The sequence below is a fragment of the Petaurus breviceps genome, unplaced genomic scaffold (genome assembly GCF_028583685.1).
Source record: "Petaurus breviceps papuanus isolate PSGF00001 unplaced genomic scaffold, PetGlider_PUasm1.0 90762, whole genome shotgun sequence".
In the NCBI taxonomy this organism is placed as follows: domain Eukaryota; kingdom Metazoa; phylum Chordata; class Mammalia; order Diprotodontia; family Petauridae; genus Petaurus; species Petaurus breviceps.
In genome coordinates, this window is record NW_027187339.1 from 5195543 (window position 1) to 5217583 (window position 22041).

Here is a 22041-nt window from a genome sequence, read left to right on the forward strand (position 1 = left end):
CAAATGGGGTCACACAGAGTCAAACTACTGAAAAACCACTGAACCACAAAAATTATCCTCTAACTGTTTTCCTTTGTGTCAGCCTCTTCTGCCTAACTGGACTATAAATTCCCTGAGTGTAAAAACAGTGCTTTCCTCTTGTATCCCTCACAACACCTCATAAAAGACCGAGCACAGTCAGGACTTAACAAAGACCTCACAGATTGTTTCCTCTCAGAGAAGACCTGCTACCCAGACCACTGCAATCCCATCAGAGAGGAAAGCTTTTCCTTCCCTGAAGAGAATTTTTCACAGGCTAAGAAGCACTAGATCACCACCCTTGGAAAAAGACTCCAGTGTTAGCCCATTAAGGCCAGAAGGACTCTTACCAGTATGAAAACTCAGCAGAATTGAGAGGCCAAGGATCATGTGGTTATAAGAATAATGATGACAACAATCGCAACACCACCATTGACATTGAGCTTTAAGGTATCCAGAGTGTTTCACAAATATTACCTCATTTGGTCCTCGTAACAACCCCATCATTGCAGATGGGGAAACTGAGGCAGGCAGAGGTTAAGTGACTTGCTTAGGGTGACACGGCTAATAAGTGTCTGAGGAAAGATTTGAACTCAGATCTTCTTCATTCCAAGTCTAACACTCTTATCTACTACACCATCTAGCTACACCCCTGAAGAAAAATTGTCTGAGTTGCCCCAAAGTGGTCAATTTTCCCTAATTACTCATCCCTTCTTCTCCTTCTAGGAAATATAATGAGATGCAAAGGACAATAGCTTTGGGATCTAAATTTGAATTTTTGCTCTTGGCTTTAGTTTCACCTCTCTGGACCTCAGTTCCCCCATCTATAAAATATGGAGGTTGGTCTAGATTCCTTCTGCTTCTAGATCTAATGACCCTTTATCAAGAAAACCACCAGCATCTCAGAGAGGCTAACAATTGTGTTCCCTCTCTCCCTGACTCCTACTTCTTATAAGATAGGACAAGGAGTCATTTCTCCTCTGGTCTAACAACCCCCTGCTTCCCCCACCCACCAAGCTGCTAATGCTCCCCCTCCCAAAGCCACTTTGTATCTATTTTGTATACAGGGTGTCCCAAAAGACTTAGTGCAATTCTGAGTTTTAATACATTACGTAAGCTACTAAATAACTATTAATAGTTTTAATAAACTACACTAAAAGTTTTTTATATAGTCTAATATTCAAAGATATATACATGTTGCTTCTCCCTTTAGAATGTGAACTCCTTGAGGGCGAGAATTATTTCTATTTTCATATTCCCAATCCCATCACAGAGCATAAGATACTTAATGTTATCTGTACCTAGTCACTAACTCCTTCACTAGAATGTAAGCTCCTTGAGGGCAGGCACTGTTTTTGCCTTCCTTTTTGTCACCGGCACCTATCAAAGTCAAGGGCACACAGGCGATGACTGATCCACTTGCTGTATATATGCTATGTACAGGAACCCACTGCTGATTTAAGATAAAAAAGCCTCTCTGCTTTCCACACCTGGCAAGTTCCAGGTCAGTAACCCACTTGTACAGTAAAATTGGAGTTTCTAGAGGGCAAGGACGGTTTCATGCTCATCTCTGTGCCTCTAGCACCTCGCACTATATGCCAGGGATACCGAATGATGCTTGATGAATGAATGAATGAAGCTGGAAGAACAAAGAAGGCAGATCTGACCTGCAGTCGTCAAAAGTCGAACCCGGAGAGGACAGGGCCAGACGCTTCCTCAGCTCATCCCTCTCTCGGGTGATCAGCCTTAACTGAATCAAAAGACTCTCCACTTTCTCGTTCGTCTGCCTGCTGTCTGTGCTGGGGGGTGGAGGAGAGGATGCCTTTCCAGTCGTGCCTGGAGAGAGAGCAGACAACCGTCAGCACTGAAGCATTAATGGAGCCCTTGAAAGCAGCAGACTCTTACGTACATTATCCCATTTAAGCTTCGTAACAGCCCTGTGAGGTAGGTACTGTGGCTATTTATTATCCCAATTTTCAGAAAGAATGGAGCCTGAGAGAGATGAGAGGATTCTGTTCAGAGGCGCACAGCCTCAGAAGGGATCTGAACTCATCTTCCTGTCTCCAAATCCAGCTTTCAGTTCACCCTGCCATGCTGTTCACTAGTCTAGACTGCCCTCCCTTACCATTACCAAATCGTGTTTTTCTCACTGACAAAATATGGCCCTGGTGCACCTTCCTCAGTGCTAGAGTACTCAGATTCCCAGAGTTGGAAAAGACGTTGGAGTCCATCTAGTCCAAATTGTGTGACCAAAGAGCCCTTCTACAGCCCCATGGACAAGTGGTCATTCAGACCTACTCATCTCTGTGCCTATTGGACCGAGCATCGTGCTTACACATTAACACTCTCCAAATTATCCTGGTTCTTGTACATCACTTTTTATTATGTTTCACATGAAACAATCTCAAATTGATCATATAAGCACACACAACATATATAGTTCTGTAAATACATAACATATAACTGTTATAATTTTTAACATAACTATATATAACACAGACCTCTATTAACACACACTCAAACACATCAGTACCGAATTGTTTTCTTGTCTCCCCGTTAAACTGTGAGCTCCCAGAGAGAAGGACTTTCTGCTTTCTCTGTATTCTCAATGCTCAGCACAGATGCCTGCCACATAATGGGTGCTTTAAGTTGTTCTTTGTTTTTGAAGAGGACAAATGACATCATAGGGTGATGACTTGCTTGTGAACTGGATTTAAGTGAGTCAGGGCTGCACAAAGTTATCAGCCTCACTCTCTCTTCCAGAGTCATCTAAGTCCAGCGACAAGACAAAAGTCAGAATGACTGATGGTGGCCCAGGATGCAGTGGATGACCTTGGCTGCTTCTTAGAGGAAGCCCTAAGTGCTCCACAGCTTCAGGCCATCAGAACACATTGTTCTCATCTGCCAGTTCGGCTGGGGGACATCTTCACATGCCTGGAGAAGACAGCCTCCTGATTCACCAATGGCCTTGAGGCCTAGTTACTCTCATGCTGAGATAGTTTTCCTAGGGTGTGGTGGCTGTGGAACCACAGGTAAGAGCTGAGTGAATCAGGTGGACACCAAAGGCTCAGCCAGTCCTCACACCAGAGGCGCTGGTGCTCCCTGAACACCCCATACACCCCAGGTGTTTAACAAATGCTTCCTGACTCACTTGACACTCACCAGACAATGGAGTGAATGCTCTCCTAAGATCCAGTCCCCCAATACCAAGTGAATGTTTTAAACTGATGGCCCACAGGCATCTCAAACTCAACATACCCAAAATAAAACTCATTTCCTATCCCACCACTCTTCCAAACTTTTCTGTGTCTTTCAAGGGAAAGACCATCCTTTCAGTGACACCCAGGTTATCACTGGTGGAGCCAGCTCCTAATCTATCTTTACCCCTCACATCCAAATCTTGCCAGTCCTACCTTCTCCCATCCATTCTCTACTCTCCTTTCACAAAGCCTCTGCCCTTCTTAGGGTCCTCATCACCTTTCTCCTGGATAATTGTCTCTCTCCCTCAAATTTCTCTTATCTCAAATCCATCCTCCACTGCCAAAGTCTGATTGATCACCTCTCGCCCTTTCTCAATGAATCATTACAGTGGCTCCCCAAAACTTCAAGGATCAAATACAAACTCACTCCTCTGTTTGGCAATTCACCTGGCCTTTCAAGCCCTCAACAGTCCTGTTTCTGGAATCCTGAGTTTCCTGAGTTTCCTATCCCCAAATGAAAGCTTCCTGAAGTCAGGGATCATAACTCATATTTCTCTGGCAACTATCAATCAGCATATATTTATGAAGCACCTACTATGTGCCAGGCAGTGGGGACAGACACAAAGACTGAGATGAAGCCAATCCTAGCTCTCAAGGAGTTTCCATTCTACTGGGGTGAATGAGGTAAACACAAATAATAACATACAGACTAGATGCAAATACAAGGACATTAGATCAAGGTAAATAGAAGCCTTAAAAGGGATCAGGAAAAGCTTCTAGCACAAGATAGTACTTGGGCTATGTCTAGAATTGAGGGCTTCTATCAGACAGAGACGAGGAGAGAATACCTTCCAGTCAAGAGGGAAGAAAAAGAAACACAAAGACACAGAGACAGAAGACAGTATTATGTGAGAGGAACAAAGAGAAGCCCGGTTTTATATCAATTAACACCAAGCTAGACAGAAAGACTCATTTTACCAAGTTCAAATCTAGCCTCAGACGCTTACTGACTGTGTGACCCTGGGCAAGTCATGTAACTCTATCTGCCTCAGTTTCCTCATCTGTAAAATGAACTGGAGAAGGAAATAGCAAACCACCCCCAGGATCTCTGCCAAGAAAACCCCTAATGGCATTATGGAGAGGAGGATACAACTGAAGGACTTAACAAAATATGGTCATATAGGTATTAAGTGGAAAAGCCGAGATTTGAACAGTGGTCCTCTGGCTTTGTAGGCATAATTCTTCTTATTATGAAGCCTTTTCTGACACCTCCCCCCCCCCCAAAAAAAAGAGCAGGTCACAACTTAAAAATGACTCAACTACATTGAAAAAACCCATTTGACAACATGATGCAGTGGAGAGGGAGGGGACCAGGGCAAGTAACTCAAGGGTCTCATTCACTCTGAAATCATCCTAAGTCATATTTTTACATTGTTTTAAACCTTAAAATATTTTCCTCACAAAAACCCCATGAAATGGGATAGTATTATTAGTATTAGTACTCCCATTTTAAGGATGAAGAAACTGAAGCTTGGAGAGTGGTCCAGTGACTTGTTCAAGATTCCACAAAGCATTCGAGCTGAGATTCAAATCCAGGTCTCCTGGATCCCAATAACCCAATAACAGAGCTCCAGCTCTGTTCCCCTAAATCACCTGACCTCTTTCCGGTCATTTGCCCACCCTTCTCAGACAAACAAGATTTTGCCACACACTCCAGCAGGCTGCCAGAGCCCCACAGCAGCTCGCCCTGCTAAGTTTTCACTCCCAACTCTGGAGCTTCAGGCTATCTGCTTATCAAGGGCTAGTTAGCTTCCAGCACCTTTCTTTACCCAGGCTACTGAATTCAGAATTTCATTCTTCCCCCAAATCTATTCCACCTTCCTACATGCAAATGAAACATGCCCCAGGAGCAGAAGAGGCGTTGAACACGTAAAGATACAGGAAACTGGAGAAAGTCCTGGTTCTGATCCACACCATGCTCGGCCTTCTCCATCCTTTGTTCATACCCTGCCAGAAAGTGATCCCAGCTACTAATTCCTTGTGCCAGGCCTTCTGATCTTCCCCTAATCTCCATGCTTCAATGATGTCTTGGTTCCATAGGGTCAGGTGCAACAAAGGACATCTTTCCACTTCTGGGAGACAAAAAGTACATTCCTTACCAAAAATAGATTGGGGGCTATTGATGTAATCCAACCCCATAATTTTGAGGATGAGAAGAGCAAGGACCAGAGAAACAGAACATCCCAACAATGGAACCAAAGCTATTAGGAAAAGATGAGACCCAAAAAGCTGGTTCGTGTGGGCCACCCATTTCACCTTCCAGTAGATAAAGACTCATTTCCTACCGAGTTAGGACTTTCTCTACCATCAGGGAGATCTCTGAATAAACAACTCGACAAGGAAGGGCTGACCAACCCCCAAATCACCCTTCAGGGAAGAAGCTGCCTAGAATTGTCAGTGGGAGTGGAGAAGGCTACACAGAACCATTGTTCCACTCACCATCCCTGGAACTTCCCAGGACAAAACACCCTTGCCTGACCTCCCCAACCTATCTTTCTGGCCCTAATGGGCTTGATTCTCCCCCTCCCTCTCTCTGCAATCTAGCCAAACTAGATTTCTCTGGGTTCCTCACACAACATTCCTTCACCCACCTTCTCATCTCTGTACTGGCCGTCCCACATGCTTGGAATGCACTCTCCAGAATCCTCCTCTTCCTTTAAGATGCACCCAGCCTACATGTAAGGAGTGAGCTGTGGGCAGCCATCTCATCATTTCCTACCTGGCTGAGCTCCTCCAGACTTGCAATGAGTCCCATAGAATCATCATCGTAATTCACACCTGACTGGAGAGGGTGGAGAGCTTCTCCCAGATCCTCTTTTCAGGGAGGATGCCCAGACCAAGCAACTTATCCTTTCCACCAGCCTCAGTCTCACTCCTTGGAACTTTTATCATGCAGATACTCTCTTTCCCCTGGCTAGTCAATCTCCTCATCAACTCCCTTTTTGTGTGTGATCTTTCCCCCCTTTAGATTGAGGGCAGGGACTTCTGCCTGTCTTGGTATCTCTAGTTGTTGTTCAGTCATTTTGTGTCTGACTCTACGTGAGGTTTTCTTGGCAAAGATTCTGGAGTGCTTTGCCATTTCCTTCTCCAGCTCATTTTACAAATAGGGTTAAGTGACTTGTCCAGAGTCACACAGTTGGTAAGTAAGAGTCTATGGCTGGATTTGAACTTAGGTCTTCCTGTCTCCAGGCCTACTGCTCTATTCACTATGCCACATAGAAGCCCCTTTCTATCCCTAGTACTTTATATAATACTAGGAACATAGTAGTAGGCACTTAATAAATATTTATTGACTGAATGATCTTCCAAATAAAGCTTTTTCCTAATTTCCTTCAATCTACTATTCTTCCTCCCCAACTATCTAGTATTTAACTACTTTGTACATATTTATACATATTCATTTTAAATTTATGCTGCATGTACATGTATATGTACTTACTATCTCCTCCAATAGAATAGACACATGATGCCTTGCTGATTTGCTAATATTAGAATGCAATCTGCTTCAAGATAGGGAATATCTAGTCTCATCTATACCCAGCACAGCAGGTGCCACAAAGTAAGCACTTAATAAATACATTTTTATTTATTGCTTCAAAACCACCAAATCAACATAGAATCATAAAACCACGTCAAACCCCTATAGATCTTTAAGCTTGAAGAAGAATCAACTGGTCTTGGTTCCAGTCTTCAGGTGAGCTGAATTTATTAATTTAATTAAATTTTAAATTTTATTATTTATTAATTATTAATTTAATTAAATTAATTAAAATAAATTATATAAATTTATTTGTCCAACATCAGATAGGAAAAGGACTAGAACCCAAGTACCCTATTTCCCAGCAGAGGGCTCATCCCAAAGCACCCCATCCCTCTCCAAAGTCACCAGCCATCTTGGTAAAGGATGGGAAAAGCCATTTTGTTGAAAGGCACCATGGAGTAAGGCTCTAAGAAAGGGCCCTCCATATAAGGACTGGGGAACAGTAAGGAACCTTTGCATAGAACAGAGATAAACACTGAGGAGGTTAGTGATATCCTAAAAAGGGAAGAAGGGTATAATCCAAAAGGGAAGCATGATGACTCATCACACAACCTTAAGCAAATCATTTCCTAAGAGATGATCTCTGTATAATATTTTAAGGTTTTCAGGTCCCTTTACATATATCATCCCACTTGGACCTCAATACAACCACATCAGATAGGTATTAGAGCTGTTGTTATACCCATGTACAAAGGACAAAACTGAGGCATGAAGGCTAAGAAATCAACCCATAGCTTCAAAACTACTAAGCATCAGCAGAAAAATGTGAACCCAGGTCTTTCTGACTCCAAATCTAGCCACAATAGTCTCCTGAGTTCTCTGGGTGGGCCTTAGCTTCTCCAACCAGCAAAACATTCCCTGCCTGACCTCTCTAGTGGACAACCAGGTGGCACAGTGGATAGAATGCCAGGCCTGGAGTCAGGACTCATCTTTCTGAGTTTAAATCTGGCCTGAGACACTTACTAGCTGTGTGATCCTGGGCAAGTCACTTAACCCTGTTTGCCTCAGTTTCCTCATCTGGAAAATGAGCTAGAGAAGGAAAAAGCAAACCACTCTGGTATCTTTGCCAAGAAAACCCCAAATGGGGTCACAAAGAGTCAGACACAACTGCAAAATGACTGACCAACAACTGATCTACCTCACTGGTTTATCAGGATTAAATGAGATGTAAATACTTTGAAGAGAAAGTAACACAGAAATTTAAGGCATTACGGCAATATTCTATTTATCCTTAGAAATGAAATCACAGGATCCTATATTTAGACATGGAAGGAGTCCAACACATCATTTTACATAAAAGGAAACCAAGGGTCAGAGAAAGATTAAATGACTTGCCAAACATTACACAGATTAGAAGCAGCAATCAGTATTTTAATTTACTGCCTCCAATTTTACCACCCTTTTCCAACCACCACAGAGTAATGGATTTTCCAGGTAACAGAAATCTAGCCATTAAAGGTATAAACACTTTTATTCTCTATATTCTTTTTTTTTTTTTGGAGGGGAGAAGGCAGGGCAATTGGGGTTAAGTGACTTGCCCAGGGTCACATGGCTAGTAAGTGTAAAGTGTCTGAGGTCGAAATTGAACTCAGGTCCTCCTGACTCCAGGACTGGTGCTCTATTCACTGCGCCACCTAGCTGTCCCTATTCTCTATATTCTTAATGGAAAATTCACTTCATCGATTCACTGTGATGTCAAGGTGACCCTGCATGGACAAAGGCTACGCTAGTGGAGTACACTGTGTTCTACCTATTGGGTTCTGGGCTTGGAACCTGGAAGGCCTGGGATGGAAACATGCCTGACACTAACTATAGGACTCCTGGCATGAGATCAAGGCCTATTCCAACTCTAAATCTATTGATTCATTGATAACCTCACAATGTTAGACAAGATCTAGACAGGTCTCTAGAAAGTTAGGTAGCCCTTGACCCTGTGTTCCACTTAAAGGAGGACACAGACAAGAGGCCCACAGAATGCACCATATGAATGGGTTGCAATCTGTTTCATATGGAGGGAACTTCCACAGTGATAAAATCAAAGCTCTATCTGGAGATACGTTAACAACTTTTGTCAAGTCCTTCAGCAAAATAGGAAGGTTCTGAGGACATAGGCCTAGCCACAAATTATATCTCTGTCACCTGAAGAGCAGGCAGGATGAATCCACAGAGATTCATCTCCTGGATGATTCTGAAAGAATGAATTCTTTGTCCAGAGCAATTCTCAAAGACAATCAATGAAGTCAATGGCAGGTTATAACCCGGTCAGTACAAGGAACACCTACACCACAGAAAATTACAGCCCCTCAAAGTGCTGAGGATGCTACCTGATCCAGTCAATGAGAGAGCCAGACCGGACATCATTTAACCCTTTCTACTAACAAAAGTTCAGCATTATTGATATTATACTGGGCTATAATTAATATGGTGATGCCTTCTGGGATAAGTTCAATTAACACCTCAGTGAGGTATTCACTGCCAGCCAGAATTCCTGACTTGATCTTCAGAATTTATTAAAAATAAACAACAGGGGCGGCTAGGTGGCACAGTGAATAGAGCACCAGTCCTGGAGTCAGGAGGACCTGGGTTCAAATCCGGCCTCAGACACTTAATACAAAAACTAGCTGTGTGATCTTGGGTAAGTCACTTAACCCCAACTGACCTCCAAAAAGCAAAAAATTAAAAAATAAAATAAAAACAATTAAAAACCTATGTTCCCAAAATAATTAGCCCATTACTTCTATACTTTTCTAGATTTTTAAGGAGGAAGGAGGTGCTTTTTTTGGTTTTGTAGAGAAGGTGAGGAGGTAATTGGGCTTGTACATGGTTTTTTTTCCTCTTCTTGTAATCTCCCCCCCTTTATGGGCAATTGTAAATTTCCCTTACTATCGTGCTGTCTACTGCTTACAAATCCTCCCTTACCTTGGTCTTTTATCTACTGTCTACTATAATCCAGCAAGAACAAAGGGTTGCCAGGGGAAACCAGTTAATCCAACTTGTTAAAATGAAAAAACTTTAATACTTAAATCAGGAAACTCCCACCTCATCTTCTTCCTCCTTCTCCCCTCTACAGAGCCCCTTCTGGTCAGTAGAAGGTGAGCTCCTTGACAGTAAGGCCTGGTTGAGTTTCTTCCTCATAGTCTCTGTACCTAAAACATGACCTTGTACATAAGCAAACACTTAATAAATGAAGTTATCGGGCGGCCAGGTAGCACAGCGAGTAAGAGCACCGGCTCCAGTGTTGAGAAGACCTGGAGATCGAATCCTGGGCTCAGACACTCAGCATCCACCCAGAAACACCTGGCTGTGTAACCTTGAGCAAGTTACTTAACCCCAATTGCTTAGGGGCAGCCAGGTGGCTCAGCAAGTAAGAGCACTGGCTCCAGTGTCGGGATGACCTGGATCAAATCCGGGCTCAGACACTCAGTACCACACCCAGAAATAACTGGCCGTGTAACCTTGAGCAAGTTACTTAACCCCGACTGCTTTAAAAAAAAAAATAAATAAAGTTATCTATCATGATGGGATAATGAGTGACACCAGAGGGATTTGCTTTATTTATAATAATAGCAAATATCATTGAGATGGTTAGAGTCAACAAAGTCTCAAACATTCCACAGGGACAACTCAGAAATAACCAGAAGGGAGATCTTTCCTGATGGGTGGAATATACATTCTCTGAGACATTAGTGATAATAACTACAAGTATTAATAATGATGACAATGATGGTTAACATGTATATAACATTTTAAACTATACGAAGTGCTTTATGTATATTATCCAATTCAATCCTCACAACTCGTGAAGTAAAGTATCATTATTATCCCCATTTTATAGATAAGGAAACTGAGTTCCACATAGACCCAGAGGGCACAGGGCACAGTGAATAGAGAGCTGTCAGCCTCCAAGTTAGGAAGGCTGAGATTCCTGTCTTGCCTCAGACACATACTGACTGTGACCTCCAAATCACTTAGCCTCCCAGTGCCCTGGACAACTTCCTAAAACTCTTAAGTTTCAGAGAAAGTGCCAATCTGCATTGGCAAAGAGATTTCCTCCCTGAGAGCTCCTCCTACCGATGAAATCACAACCGAGGTCAGCAAACATTACAGACTGGTTGGTAATGATGATGCATAGGTAAGCTCAGAGATTATTTAAAAATCATTTTTTGGTCATTAAAGTCAACTTCCCAGATTCCTTTTTTGCCTCTTTCCTTCCTAGAATTAGCGGCATGGGGAAGAAAAGGAAGGGACACTTTATCCCAATCACCTGTTGAGAGTGACAACAGTCCGTATCAGGTGAGCTCGACTACAGATCATCACCCTGGAAACCAGTTCTCCTCCTTCCCATGGCTGGAGGTCAGCTCTCTGGCTAGATAGGGTCAGGTGCGGCAGAAGCAAGCCCAATTGTTCCAACAATGATACAACCCTTGAGAACAGCTAGGACAAGGGCCAAGGAGCAATATGACCCCTGAGCACCAGCGTTCTCCAAAGAAAGGCCTGAAGGCCCAAGGCTACTTTCTTTTCCAAATCCACTTTTCAAAGGAGAAAATATCTGTACAAGTCCTTACTTAATGCAGCACTTGACAGCAGGTCTATATCAATGTTTATTCCCTCCCTCCCCATCTCTCTACTCTCAATCTGCCCTGAGAAGCTTCCTCAGTAAAAATGTCTTGACAACTCAACACAGCACTTAGGAGAGAGAGCATGTGGGCCTGGTGCTAATGATGGCTGCAAGCCTGGAGAGAGTAACTTTCCAGAGTGCATAGCATCTTTTTTAGCTATAATAAATCCAAGGACTAACATGAGCCCCATTCTAATCTGAAGACACAGGTGAGTGCCCAAGAGCCACAGGCAAAGGCCCCGGATATTGAGGTTTGATGTCCCTGTCCCGATTATACATGAAATTCCAAACCGAACCAAGTTGCTTAAAACTGCCGACAAAGAAAGTTTTCTCTCCTTTCGCTCCACGCGCCAAAGATATATTCCCTTGCACAAAGATGTCGTGAGTTTGCTGTTGTTTCTAAGGACCTATGATTTCACCGGCATAGGGAATTCCTGATTGAGGAGACTCTCTCTACCTCTAATGCAGGTCAGCAGCTTCTCAGTGACTTGGCCAGTCACACAGACATAATGAAAGTATCAGAGTCACTACAGGTTTCTCTCACATTCATCCCCTCCAGGGCCTCTATTCGGCTACACAGGTGTACTTACAAGTTGCTCAAATCAACATTCCTGTGACTGTGCCTTGACTCCCCCCCTCCTGTGACTGCAATGTTCTGCCCTCTTTCCCTGCCTCCCATCAAGACTCAGTTCGAATCCCATCTTCTGAAAGAAGCTTTTTCCAGTCCCTCTCCCATCCCCAATCCCAGACCACTAAGGCTCTCTCCCTTTAGACTACCTTCATCTACTCTGTATATAGCTTACGTGTACCTAGTTATTTCTGTGGTATTCTCCCATTAGTAAACTCCCTGAGTTACAAGGACTATTTTTTGCCCTTTTTTGTGCTGGCAAAACTTAACTTAGTCTTCGTAATAATGGCTTTGTGCTTGTTGCCTGACTGCTGAAGCACATTACCCCATCTGGTGATAGAGAGGAATATAAATTTTTATTGTTATAACCTCCCAGAGGTCATTCTTTGCCTCAGTTCTTACGTAGCCTTAATCACTGAATGGGTGTTGCCTCAGTCAAACTGAGACCTGGGAAAGACCTTGGCTTAAAAAGGCCAGGGCCATCTCCAGTCATACTGATCTATATCTGGTCACCTGACCCAGATGTCTCTGGAGGAGAGAGTGAGGCTGCTGACCTTGCACAGCCCTCCCTCACTTAAATCCAATGCACTTGCAAATCATGACATCACCTTCCTGATGTCATGGTCCTCTTCAAGAACCAAGGACAAGGGGCGGCCAGGTGGCTCAGCGAGTAAGAACACCGGCTCCAGTGTCAGGATAACCTGGGGATCAAATCTGGGCTCAGATACTCCGCACCACACCCAGAAATAACTGGCTGTGTAACCTTGAGCAAGTCGCTTAACCCCGATTGCTTTAAAAAAAAAAAAAGAACCAAGGACAAACAAACAAGAGAGGTGATGGAGGACCCAAGATGCACAATAAAACATAGTCTCAGTCAAGGCCAATATGTAAAGTGCTTTAGTTGTTCAGTCTTTTTCAGTCACGTCCAACTCTTCATGGCCCCTTTTGGGGTTTTCTTGGCAAAGATAGTAGAGTGGTTTGCCATTTCTTTCTCCAACTCAATTTACAGATGAGGAAACTGAAGCCAACAAGTTTAAGTAATTTGCCCAAATTCACACCGATAGTAAGTGTCTGAGGTCAGATTTGAACTGGGAAAGTTGAGTCTCCATGACTCTAAGCCTGGTGCCTTATCCATTGCACCATTCAGCTGCCCTGTGGCAAGTGCTACCCAGGAATGATTAACTTCTTCCTTCACACCTGATCCTTTTCTAGGAACCAGAAATAAATTGAAGGAAATAAATTAGGTTTTCAGTATTTGGAGAGTGGAAATTACTTCAGTGTCAACATTTAGCATACTACACTTGTCTACCAACCAGCCAGCCTTTATTACATGCCAACCTGTGCTGAGCACTGCAGATACAAAGAAAAAGCAGGAACAATCCCTGCCCAGAAGAGGCATGCGTTCAATTGAAGGAGACAACTCATATAAATTAGGACAGAAACAACAGAGTAGAACACAGCTTGTTAGTACTGAGCACACCGCCCAAGGAAAGGAGATATGAGACCAGAGAACTTGGCTTCAAAGCCTACCTTAATAAATGCTAGTTGGCGGGATGACTGACCTATCTAACAATGGTCACTTCTTACCTGGGTGGCCATCAACAAGGCACATAACTTCTCTGGGGCACCATTTTTCCACATGTAAAACAGAAGGACTAGTTCACATAACTTCTAAACTCCTTTCCAACTATAAATCTTTCCGATCTATTGAGGAATCTCGCTTTCCCAGTGTCAACAAGTATAGACAGCATGTGCGAGAAGCAGGACTCCAATCCAGGTCTTTCTTGCCCTAAGACCACCAGGTTCCTGTATTCTCACAATACCAGGATGCCTCTCTAGGCATTAAGGATATACACCGTTCCTGTCCTCTTGTGAGCTGTGTAACCCTAGACAAGTCACTTGGCCCTGTTTGCCTCAGTTTCCTCATCTGTAAAATGAGTTGGAGAAGGCAATAGCAAACCATTCCAGTATCCTTGCCCAAAAAACCCAAACGGGGTCATGAAGGGGCAGACATGATTTTACAACAAATGCACTTTTCACATTGGCCATAACTGAGATTGCGCATAAAGAGATATAAAGATACATCACAAATAAGGACGATAAAATTCAAAATCCATTCAAATGCTTCCTAAGTGCCTAATACCTGTAAGGTGATGTGCTGATAGGTGATACTAGCAAAGGGAGGATCCAGACAAAATCCTAAAAACAAGTACGAGGAAAGAGTTTCATAGATGCTACCTGATGGATTTTCAGCAAGTCACAGTAGGGTAGAGGGAGTGAGGGAAAGACTCTAAGGATATCCAGAGGCAGAAGGGGAGAAGAGAAGGTCAGAAACCCTTACTAGTACAGTCACAGGAGGGAAATGAAGAGGGCAAGTAGACTCAAAGGGGCAGCAGTGATATTGAGATGACAAGAAATGACTTAAGTATCAAGCTAACGTGCTTTATTCACACTTTATGTTATAGGCAATAGGAAGCTGGGGAAGGATTTGGAGAAAGGCAGTTCCAGAATAAAACTGTATTAGGAAGATTACTTGGACAGGTATATGAAAGACTGAAGGCAGAAAAATACTGCAATAATCTAGGCAAGGAGTAAGGAAACCTAACTTAACCACATCAGTTTATTTGTCTAACCAAAGTCTCACTAGATCCAAGAATTCACCTGATATATCTTTCTCCTAATTCACCTACACCCTGATATTCTCCACAAAAGGCAATCTGATCAGAAGGGAAGTATAAATTTTAGTTGCTGAGGCATATTTCTCTCACACCTCGATTAAAAGAATCCCTTTTGGTTGATATAAAGAGCCTGCTGTAAGAAATACTATAAAAAAATTCTTAAAAACCTGAGAAAACGTCTATGAACTGATGCAAAGTGAAATAAGTAGGACCAGGAAAACAATTTATAAATTAACAACAAAACTGTAAAAAAAAAAAAAAAAAGCTTTGCAAGACTTAAGAATGACCAACCATGATTCCAGAAAACTAGTGATGAAATACACACTACTCATCCTCCTCTTAGGACAAGACAGGCATTTCTGGACATCATCATTGCAAAAATATGTTTTGCTCAACTATGTGTTTGTTACAGAGATTCTGTTTTTCTTCTCTCCCCCCCTCCCCATCCCCCTACCCCACCCACCTGCCATGGGATGGAAGTAAAAGAGAGAAAACATTTTCATTAACTGACTAAAATAAAATTTTAAAAAGACATAGAGTCAATTCTACATTGGAATAACAATGTCTACATTTCATTAACCAAAGTGAACTACAAGCTGTTGTCTAAATTCTTTATGACCTGTCCTACTTTTACACAAGCTGTCCCGCATGCCTCGAAGGCATTCCGCTCCTTCTTTATTTCTGCCTCAGAATTCTTTTCTTCCTTTAAGTTTCATCTCAAGTACCACTGCTTCCAGGAAGCCTTCTCAGATCCCCCAAGTTATAAGAGCAACATCCTTCTCAATTTCCTTCATACTATTATATATTTGCATCCATGCCTCACCCCCACCAGTAGAATATAAGCTTTTTGAGGGCAGGGACAATTTCCTTTGACTTTTATCACACAGAGGAAGCCCTTCAAAAATGCTTTTCTATTTTTATTCTTTATTACAAAGGATGGCTCTCTGGGCAGGGGACGGGGGAAGGAAATATAGGTAAACACAGGTGGTGAAAAAAGATATTAGTGGAAAAAAAACCTTTTTGTTAATTTAATTTTTAAAAAAAGAAAAAAACTATTCCATTGAATTCAGTGTCAAGTCAATAAAAACTAGCAAATGATCTACTTTGGCTATTCAGTTCAAGTAAGATTTGTGAGAAAGAAGGAACGTGACTGTGTGTATGTAGGTACATGCACAGATATATATGTTGTTGTTAAAACAGTCACTACTGGTCTGCCCAATAAGTAGGATGCATTAAGTAACCCAGCCCTTCCCAGAGGCAGAAAAAACAGCTACACATGAAATTTTAAAAGCAAAAATAAAGAAAAGAGATACAACTAAGACCAGGCTCTGAATAAATATAGGAGAGATTTAATGAGCATGAGATAGACAGACAGACAGATTTTGTGTGTGTGTGTGTGTGTGTGTGTGTGTGTGTGCGCGTGTGTGCGCTCACCCTTTTCTCCAAGTCTTTCAGCATCAAAATCTGGTCACGTAGCTGAGAAAGCTCACGCTGCTCCTTGAATCAAAAGTGAGCTCTGCTTCCCATCTGCCCATGACAGCGGAAAAGGAGCCTGAGGGATGAGTCTTGGCTCTCCCTCATGCTCCTGACGTAAGTGGAAAAGTCACTGACAGACTGAAATGGAAGGGGCACTAGAAAGGCCCCCCACTCCAAAAACCCATCACCAGCCGAGACCTGACATTCTAAAACTACTGATAATTTCTCCTTTTGGCTTAAACATCATCCTCTGCCTTTTTAAAATTTACATGTTCTTGGGTATGGAAAAGTATTAAGTACCTAGCCCTTTAGTGAGAATGAGCTCATTTTCCCCTGCCCCTGTGAGCAGGGACCAGGGTAACATTCAGAGCCCTGGGCCCTGCTGGGAAGCAGTGAACAGGAATAAAGAGCCATCATTGAATCCTTACAGAATCCCTCTTTGTTTGAGATTCAGCTGAGTACCACCTTCTCCATGAAGTCTTTCCTGACCCCCACCACACATACACATACAACCACTAGTGCCTTCCCCCCCACAGCTACCCTTCAATTGGTTACCTTGTGTTTATTTGTATTTATTTTCTTTGAGTTTATTCTGTACATACTTATTGTAAATCTGTATATACTTGTCTTCTCCCCACACATTCCTCCCCCAACCCAACCCCACCCCCCAAAAACTACAGGATTCAAACCCAGATCCCTTGAATACAAATCCAGAATTCTCTCTATCCCACCATACCATACTGTCTGTGTTCAAATGCTCCCCTGACCTCCATGGGGCTTTCAGCAAATCATTTCATCTCTGATATTGAGTTTGCTTGCCTAAAAAAATCAACCAGAAGACCTCTGGGGACCTTGCCAGCTCAGAATCTATGACCTTATATTCACTGTCACATTCACAATTTACCAGTGACCCTATTCCTGTGTCTTCTTTCTATACAACTCCTGTACAAATAAACCCAAGGAAAACAACGAATGTAAACAGTCTATATATAATTCACCAGCCCCCAGGTCTAGAGAGGTCCAAGGCACTGTACAGGAAAAGATTTCTCTTTTATCCACAGGGCTTCAAAGAAGCACCCATAGGCACTGCCCATCATTGTTCATAAAGTATATCTAATAAAGTGGAAAGTGGCCTCACCTCCTAAGACAATCTGAAATCAGCACCCCCGAAAGACAAGCCTTCAAACCTGGAATTTTCTTGAACTCAGCCTGGTAGGGCAGTTTTATTATTAGGTCCACGTTTTGGAAAGAGGGTCCTCAGCAGAGAGTAGCCACCAAAAAAACTTGCACTTCAACAATGCAACCCCTATATAAACCTGGGTTTCCTCATCTACAAATGAGGTGGTCGCACTCCTTTCCAATCCTAAACATCTCACTTAGTTCGGATACTTTTTGAGCTTAGCTCAGCACAGCTCAGAACTCCGGAACCCAAGAGATCCTCCCATCTCTCTTCCCCAGTAGCAGACATTATAGGCATAGACCACCACATCCAGCTCTTCCAAGACTTCAAAAAGACTGTCCTTAAAAAAAAGAGATTAGTCTTGTTCTGCTCGACCCCGGAGGGAAGAACAAAAGAGCAATGAGAAGCTGCCAAGAAGAAAATCTGAACTTGATATTAAGAAACAACGTCCTAATGATTAGGGCGATCCAAAAATGGAATGCGTTGCTTCTGGAGGTACTAAATTTCCTTCTCCCTACAGATGTTCAAGCAAAAGAATGATGACTGGTTATGTTGTAAAAGGCTTTGCTTTGCAGCTACGGGTTGGTCCAGACAGCCATTCAAGAGACTTGCAACTGAAATTCTGTGATTCTATGAAAAGGACTTTGGCTTGTGCAGACAAGCTTACAGAGAAGAATTACAGGCTCTACAAGGCACTGGTATGGAAAACCATCCATTGTCCCAAACAATCACCTTCCATTTGAACATTACGTAAAGCCAGGTTTTCTCCTCCTCCTCTAAGATGACTCCCTATAGTTGCTTATTAGAGAAAACTCCACTGAATGAGAAAACAGTGGGAGAATCTGAACAGTCCAGGTCAACTCTGAACTACACCCTGGCTAGTGGCATCAGCCTCTGTGGCTCCACACACCCTACTGACAGGCAGGCTGGCAGAGAGCCAGACCTTTGGACTTTGGCTCCCCTGGCACTTCCTGAAGGGCTGACACTGGCAGAGTGGTACTCACCCACACTGCTGAGGGAACTGCTGCTTTCTGAGTCCGAGGGCATGATGGACAAGACGCTGTAAGTGGATCCTGGGAATGAAAGGGGAGACAAATTATTAGAACCCGAATTTGTCCCTCCTCCTGCTGCCTTTCTGCCTTCCTCAGCAATTGACCAGAGTAAGACCAATCAGATCAGACAGCCACTGCTTCCACCTGCTTACCCCCTCCTCAATCTTTAACCCCTCACAATCTGGCTTCCACTCCCACCTTTCCACTGGAGCTGCTCTCTCTCCAAGGTCACCTATCAAATCTCCTAATCATCATCACCAAACCTAGAGTCCTATTCTCAGTCTTCCCCCTCCCTGACCTTTCGTTATTTAACAATTCCCTCCTTCTGGAGACATCACTGCCCTACCTGACAAAGAACAAAACTGATTATTCCTACCCCTCTGACCACTCCTATCTACCTCTTGGCTCTGCTTGCTCTTCCCATTCCTTTGATATCGAAGGTTCTATCCTGGCTCCTCTTCCCTCCTTATTTTTACTCCCTTGGCAATGTCATCCAGTCCCAAAGCTTCAAGGGTCAGCTCTAAGGCATCCAGCTTCCTCCTTCCTCCAGAGTACCAATCTGCAGTCCTCTCTATGGGATATCTCTTCCTGGATGCAAGACAGGCAGCTCATGTTGGGAGGGAGTGCAATGGGGGACAATGGAAGTAAAGAGGTCCCGATTCCATGACCAGCTGTGTTGGTAACTGGGTTGCACTACTTTGAACAGATTAAGTCACCTCTTAGAGCAGAGGGTTTTAATCTTTTTTATGCCATAAACTCTTTGGGGCAGTGTCTGGTGAAACCCTTGAAGTCCTCAGAATGATGTATTTAAATGCATAAGATAAAGTACACAGGATTACAGAGAAAACCAATCACACATATATAGTTATCAAAATATTGATAAAAAAACAAGTTCACAGTCCACAGGATAAGAACCTCTTTCTTAGTGCCTATTTCTTCACCTGTAAGGAGGAAGTTAGGAAGAGCAGTGGATGGAGCAACCCATAAAATGCTGGTACACTACCTTTGGTCCAATATTTCTAGTAGCTAGGTGGCACAGTGGACAGAGCACTGGGCCTAGAATCAGGAAGACAGTTGAAATTCTACCTCAGACATTTCCTAGTTGTAGGACCCTGGCCAAGTCACTTTACCACTGTTTGCATCCGTTTTTCTGATCTGCGAAATGGGGATAATAAAAGTCTCTGCCCTCACAAGATTATTGTGAGAATCAAGTAACATAATATTTGTGAAGCACTTGGCACAGTATCTGGCACAAAGTAGGCATTCAGTAAATTCTTGTTTCCATCCTACAATGAGAGTATTGCCCCAGATGATCTCTTAAGGTCCTTTCCATTACTCAAACACTATAAATCAACATCCAAAATGAAACTTACCACCACCTCCAAAAGAAAACAAACCACCCTATTCTGAAAGTGTAAGAACCACATTTCCCCCTCCCCTCCCTTCAAGAGCTCTAGGTCAACACATAAAAACAATGAGATTTTAATTCACTTCTCTGCCCTTTTACAGATGCACCTTACACATAAACCAATCTGTATGAAAGGGCTCTTCCCATTAGGAGATTTTTTTTCCTTCAAGGTAAGACTGTTCCTGCCATTCTGTGAAACAGTTCAGAAGATGCAAGTTCGAATCATTCTTCCATCACTGTTTTCTCGATCTGTTCTCATAGAACACTTTTAAAATAAGGAGCTAAAGTACTGTGGTGATAACAGGAAGCATTCTCAAATAGCACAGTAACTGGCATTCATGTTTTCAAAGCATGTGACATCCATTACGTTTCTGGAGACTCATATAAGCCTGAAGGATGTAGGTTACAGGTGTATTATCAGCATTTTACAGATGGAGAAACTGAGGCTCTGAGGGGCTAAGTGAATGGTTATCCAAGATCAGACAGCTGGGACAGATGACATGTTAAAAGTGGGATTGGAACACAGGTCTTTCTGGCTACAAAAATATGTCAGGCTACAACTTGGATGAAGGGAAGGGAGTTCATTTGCTGGCTTGTTTTCCAAAGCCTCCCAACTCAGAAAAATGGGGGGAAAAATACACAAAAACATCCTCTCTAGTGAACAAAATTTTGCTTGCACAAATTGGAATGGATGATAGGAACCTGGCTGAGAACTTCACTTTTCAAATGACTTGCTACTTTTCTCACTGTTCACATGCCCAAGGCATTCATCTTTGAGTACACCACCTTTCTTCCAGGATCTCCAAAGCACTTCTTGCCCTCCCCACAGCCCAGGGTTCATTAAACTTGGTAAGTTCCCCTCTTTCACCTCCCACCAATTTCCTTCCTCCCTCCTTCACTCCTTCATTCTGGAGATGGCTGATTCAATTTGCAGCCATGTATTTTTCTCCTTCTCAGACCCAAGAGTTCATCTGACTCCTTAGGGCCAAATGGCAGAGTGACCATTCCTTGTCCTTCTGAATTTCTGTGAGCCAGCCAAAGCCAGTCTTTTGGCAGGGGTCCCACTGACTGAAGCAAGGGAGGAGGATAGAGAATGGTGAAAAATGGAAAGGACCCAGTTTTTTGCAATGTTCCCAGTGCCTTAGATGTCAAGAGAACAGCAGCCCAGGGACTCTATGCATATGTTCTATCTGTCATGCTGTCTCTATGGCTAATCTTTCCTTAGAAGCCCTGTGGTCAAGTCTGTCGGGAAGAGAAAGAGTCATTCCTTCTCCTAAGTCACATGGCATCCCAAAAACATTCAGAGCTAAGGGGGAGGGGGAGGAAGAAGAAAGAAGAGAGGGAGAGGGGGGAAGTGTAAGTGCCTTAGGTTGGCTTCAGTTTTTCTTCATCTCAGGTGTTTTCCAATACACTTCCAAGACCAACAGGAACCCCACATGAACAAATTAAATATGGAATATAAGGTATTATGGGAGGACAGGCATACTTATTCACCTATGGCAGAGCTGTGATCTAACCATTCTAGAAAGCAATTTGGAACTATGCCCCAAACGTTGAAAACAGAACATGACCTTGACCTACCAATAAAATGACGATACACGTAAGCAAAAGAAGTCAAAGACGGAGGGAAATATCCCACGTGTGCAAAACGATAGCGGCTCTTTTTGCACAGATCTGGAGGCAAAGTAGATAGCCATCAACTGGGTCCATACAGTCTAATGTTCTATGGAATTAAAAGATTCTAGATTTCAAGTTAGAAGGGACTTTAGATGGCATTCTTTTCAAGAGACACTATTGGTCTGGAGCTCCTAAGTAAACCTGAAAGTACTGATAGGGCAGCAATTCTAATGATTATATTTACATAACTTTGTCAGGCAAAGGCACTTACTTCATATAACATTTTTTTTCACATGATTGTCCCAGCCATCCCAGGAGGTATTACTATGCTTATTTTACAGATGAAGAAACTAAGAACTAAAGTCTCTGGGATCACTCAGCTAGTATCATGGTGGGGTTTTGAACCCAGTCAGTCCTGTAACTCCAACTACTATGCTCCTTCCACCAGAGTGAACTGACTCCACTTCCCTTATCACCCCAAACTTCCCTACCAGCACCGGAGCATGGAAAGGTAGGACATGTCTGCGAGAAGCATACAGTCCAACAAAGTCAAACTAACCTACAA

General features: G+C 42.9%; 1 protein-coding gene across 4 annotated transcripts in view; it reads right to left on the reverse strand.

Annotated features, from left to right (window-relative positions):
• DLG5 (discs large MAGUK scaffold protein 5) overlaps positions 1–22041 on the reverse strand; it is a 170109-nt gene that overhangs the window by 76896 nt on the left and 71172 nt on the right. For 2 of the 4 annotated variants that reach the window (XM_069068327.1, XM_069068325.1), the window contains exons 2-3: positions 18404–18472; positions 1686–1854 (exon numbers count right to left, since the gene is read on the reverse strand). In XM_069068327.1, the coding sequence (XP_068924428.1) occupies positions 1686–1854; positions 18404–18472 (238 nt within the window). The remainder of the gene's footprint in view (positions 1–1685; positions 1855–18403; positions 18473–22041) is intronic. The other 2 variants (XM_069068328.1, XM_069068326.1) reach the window with 1 other exon arrangement.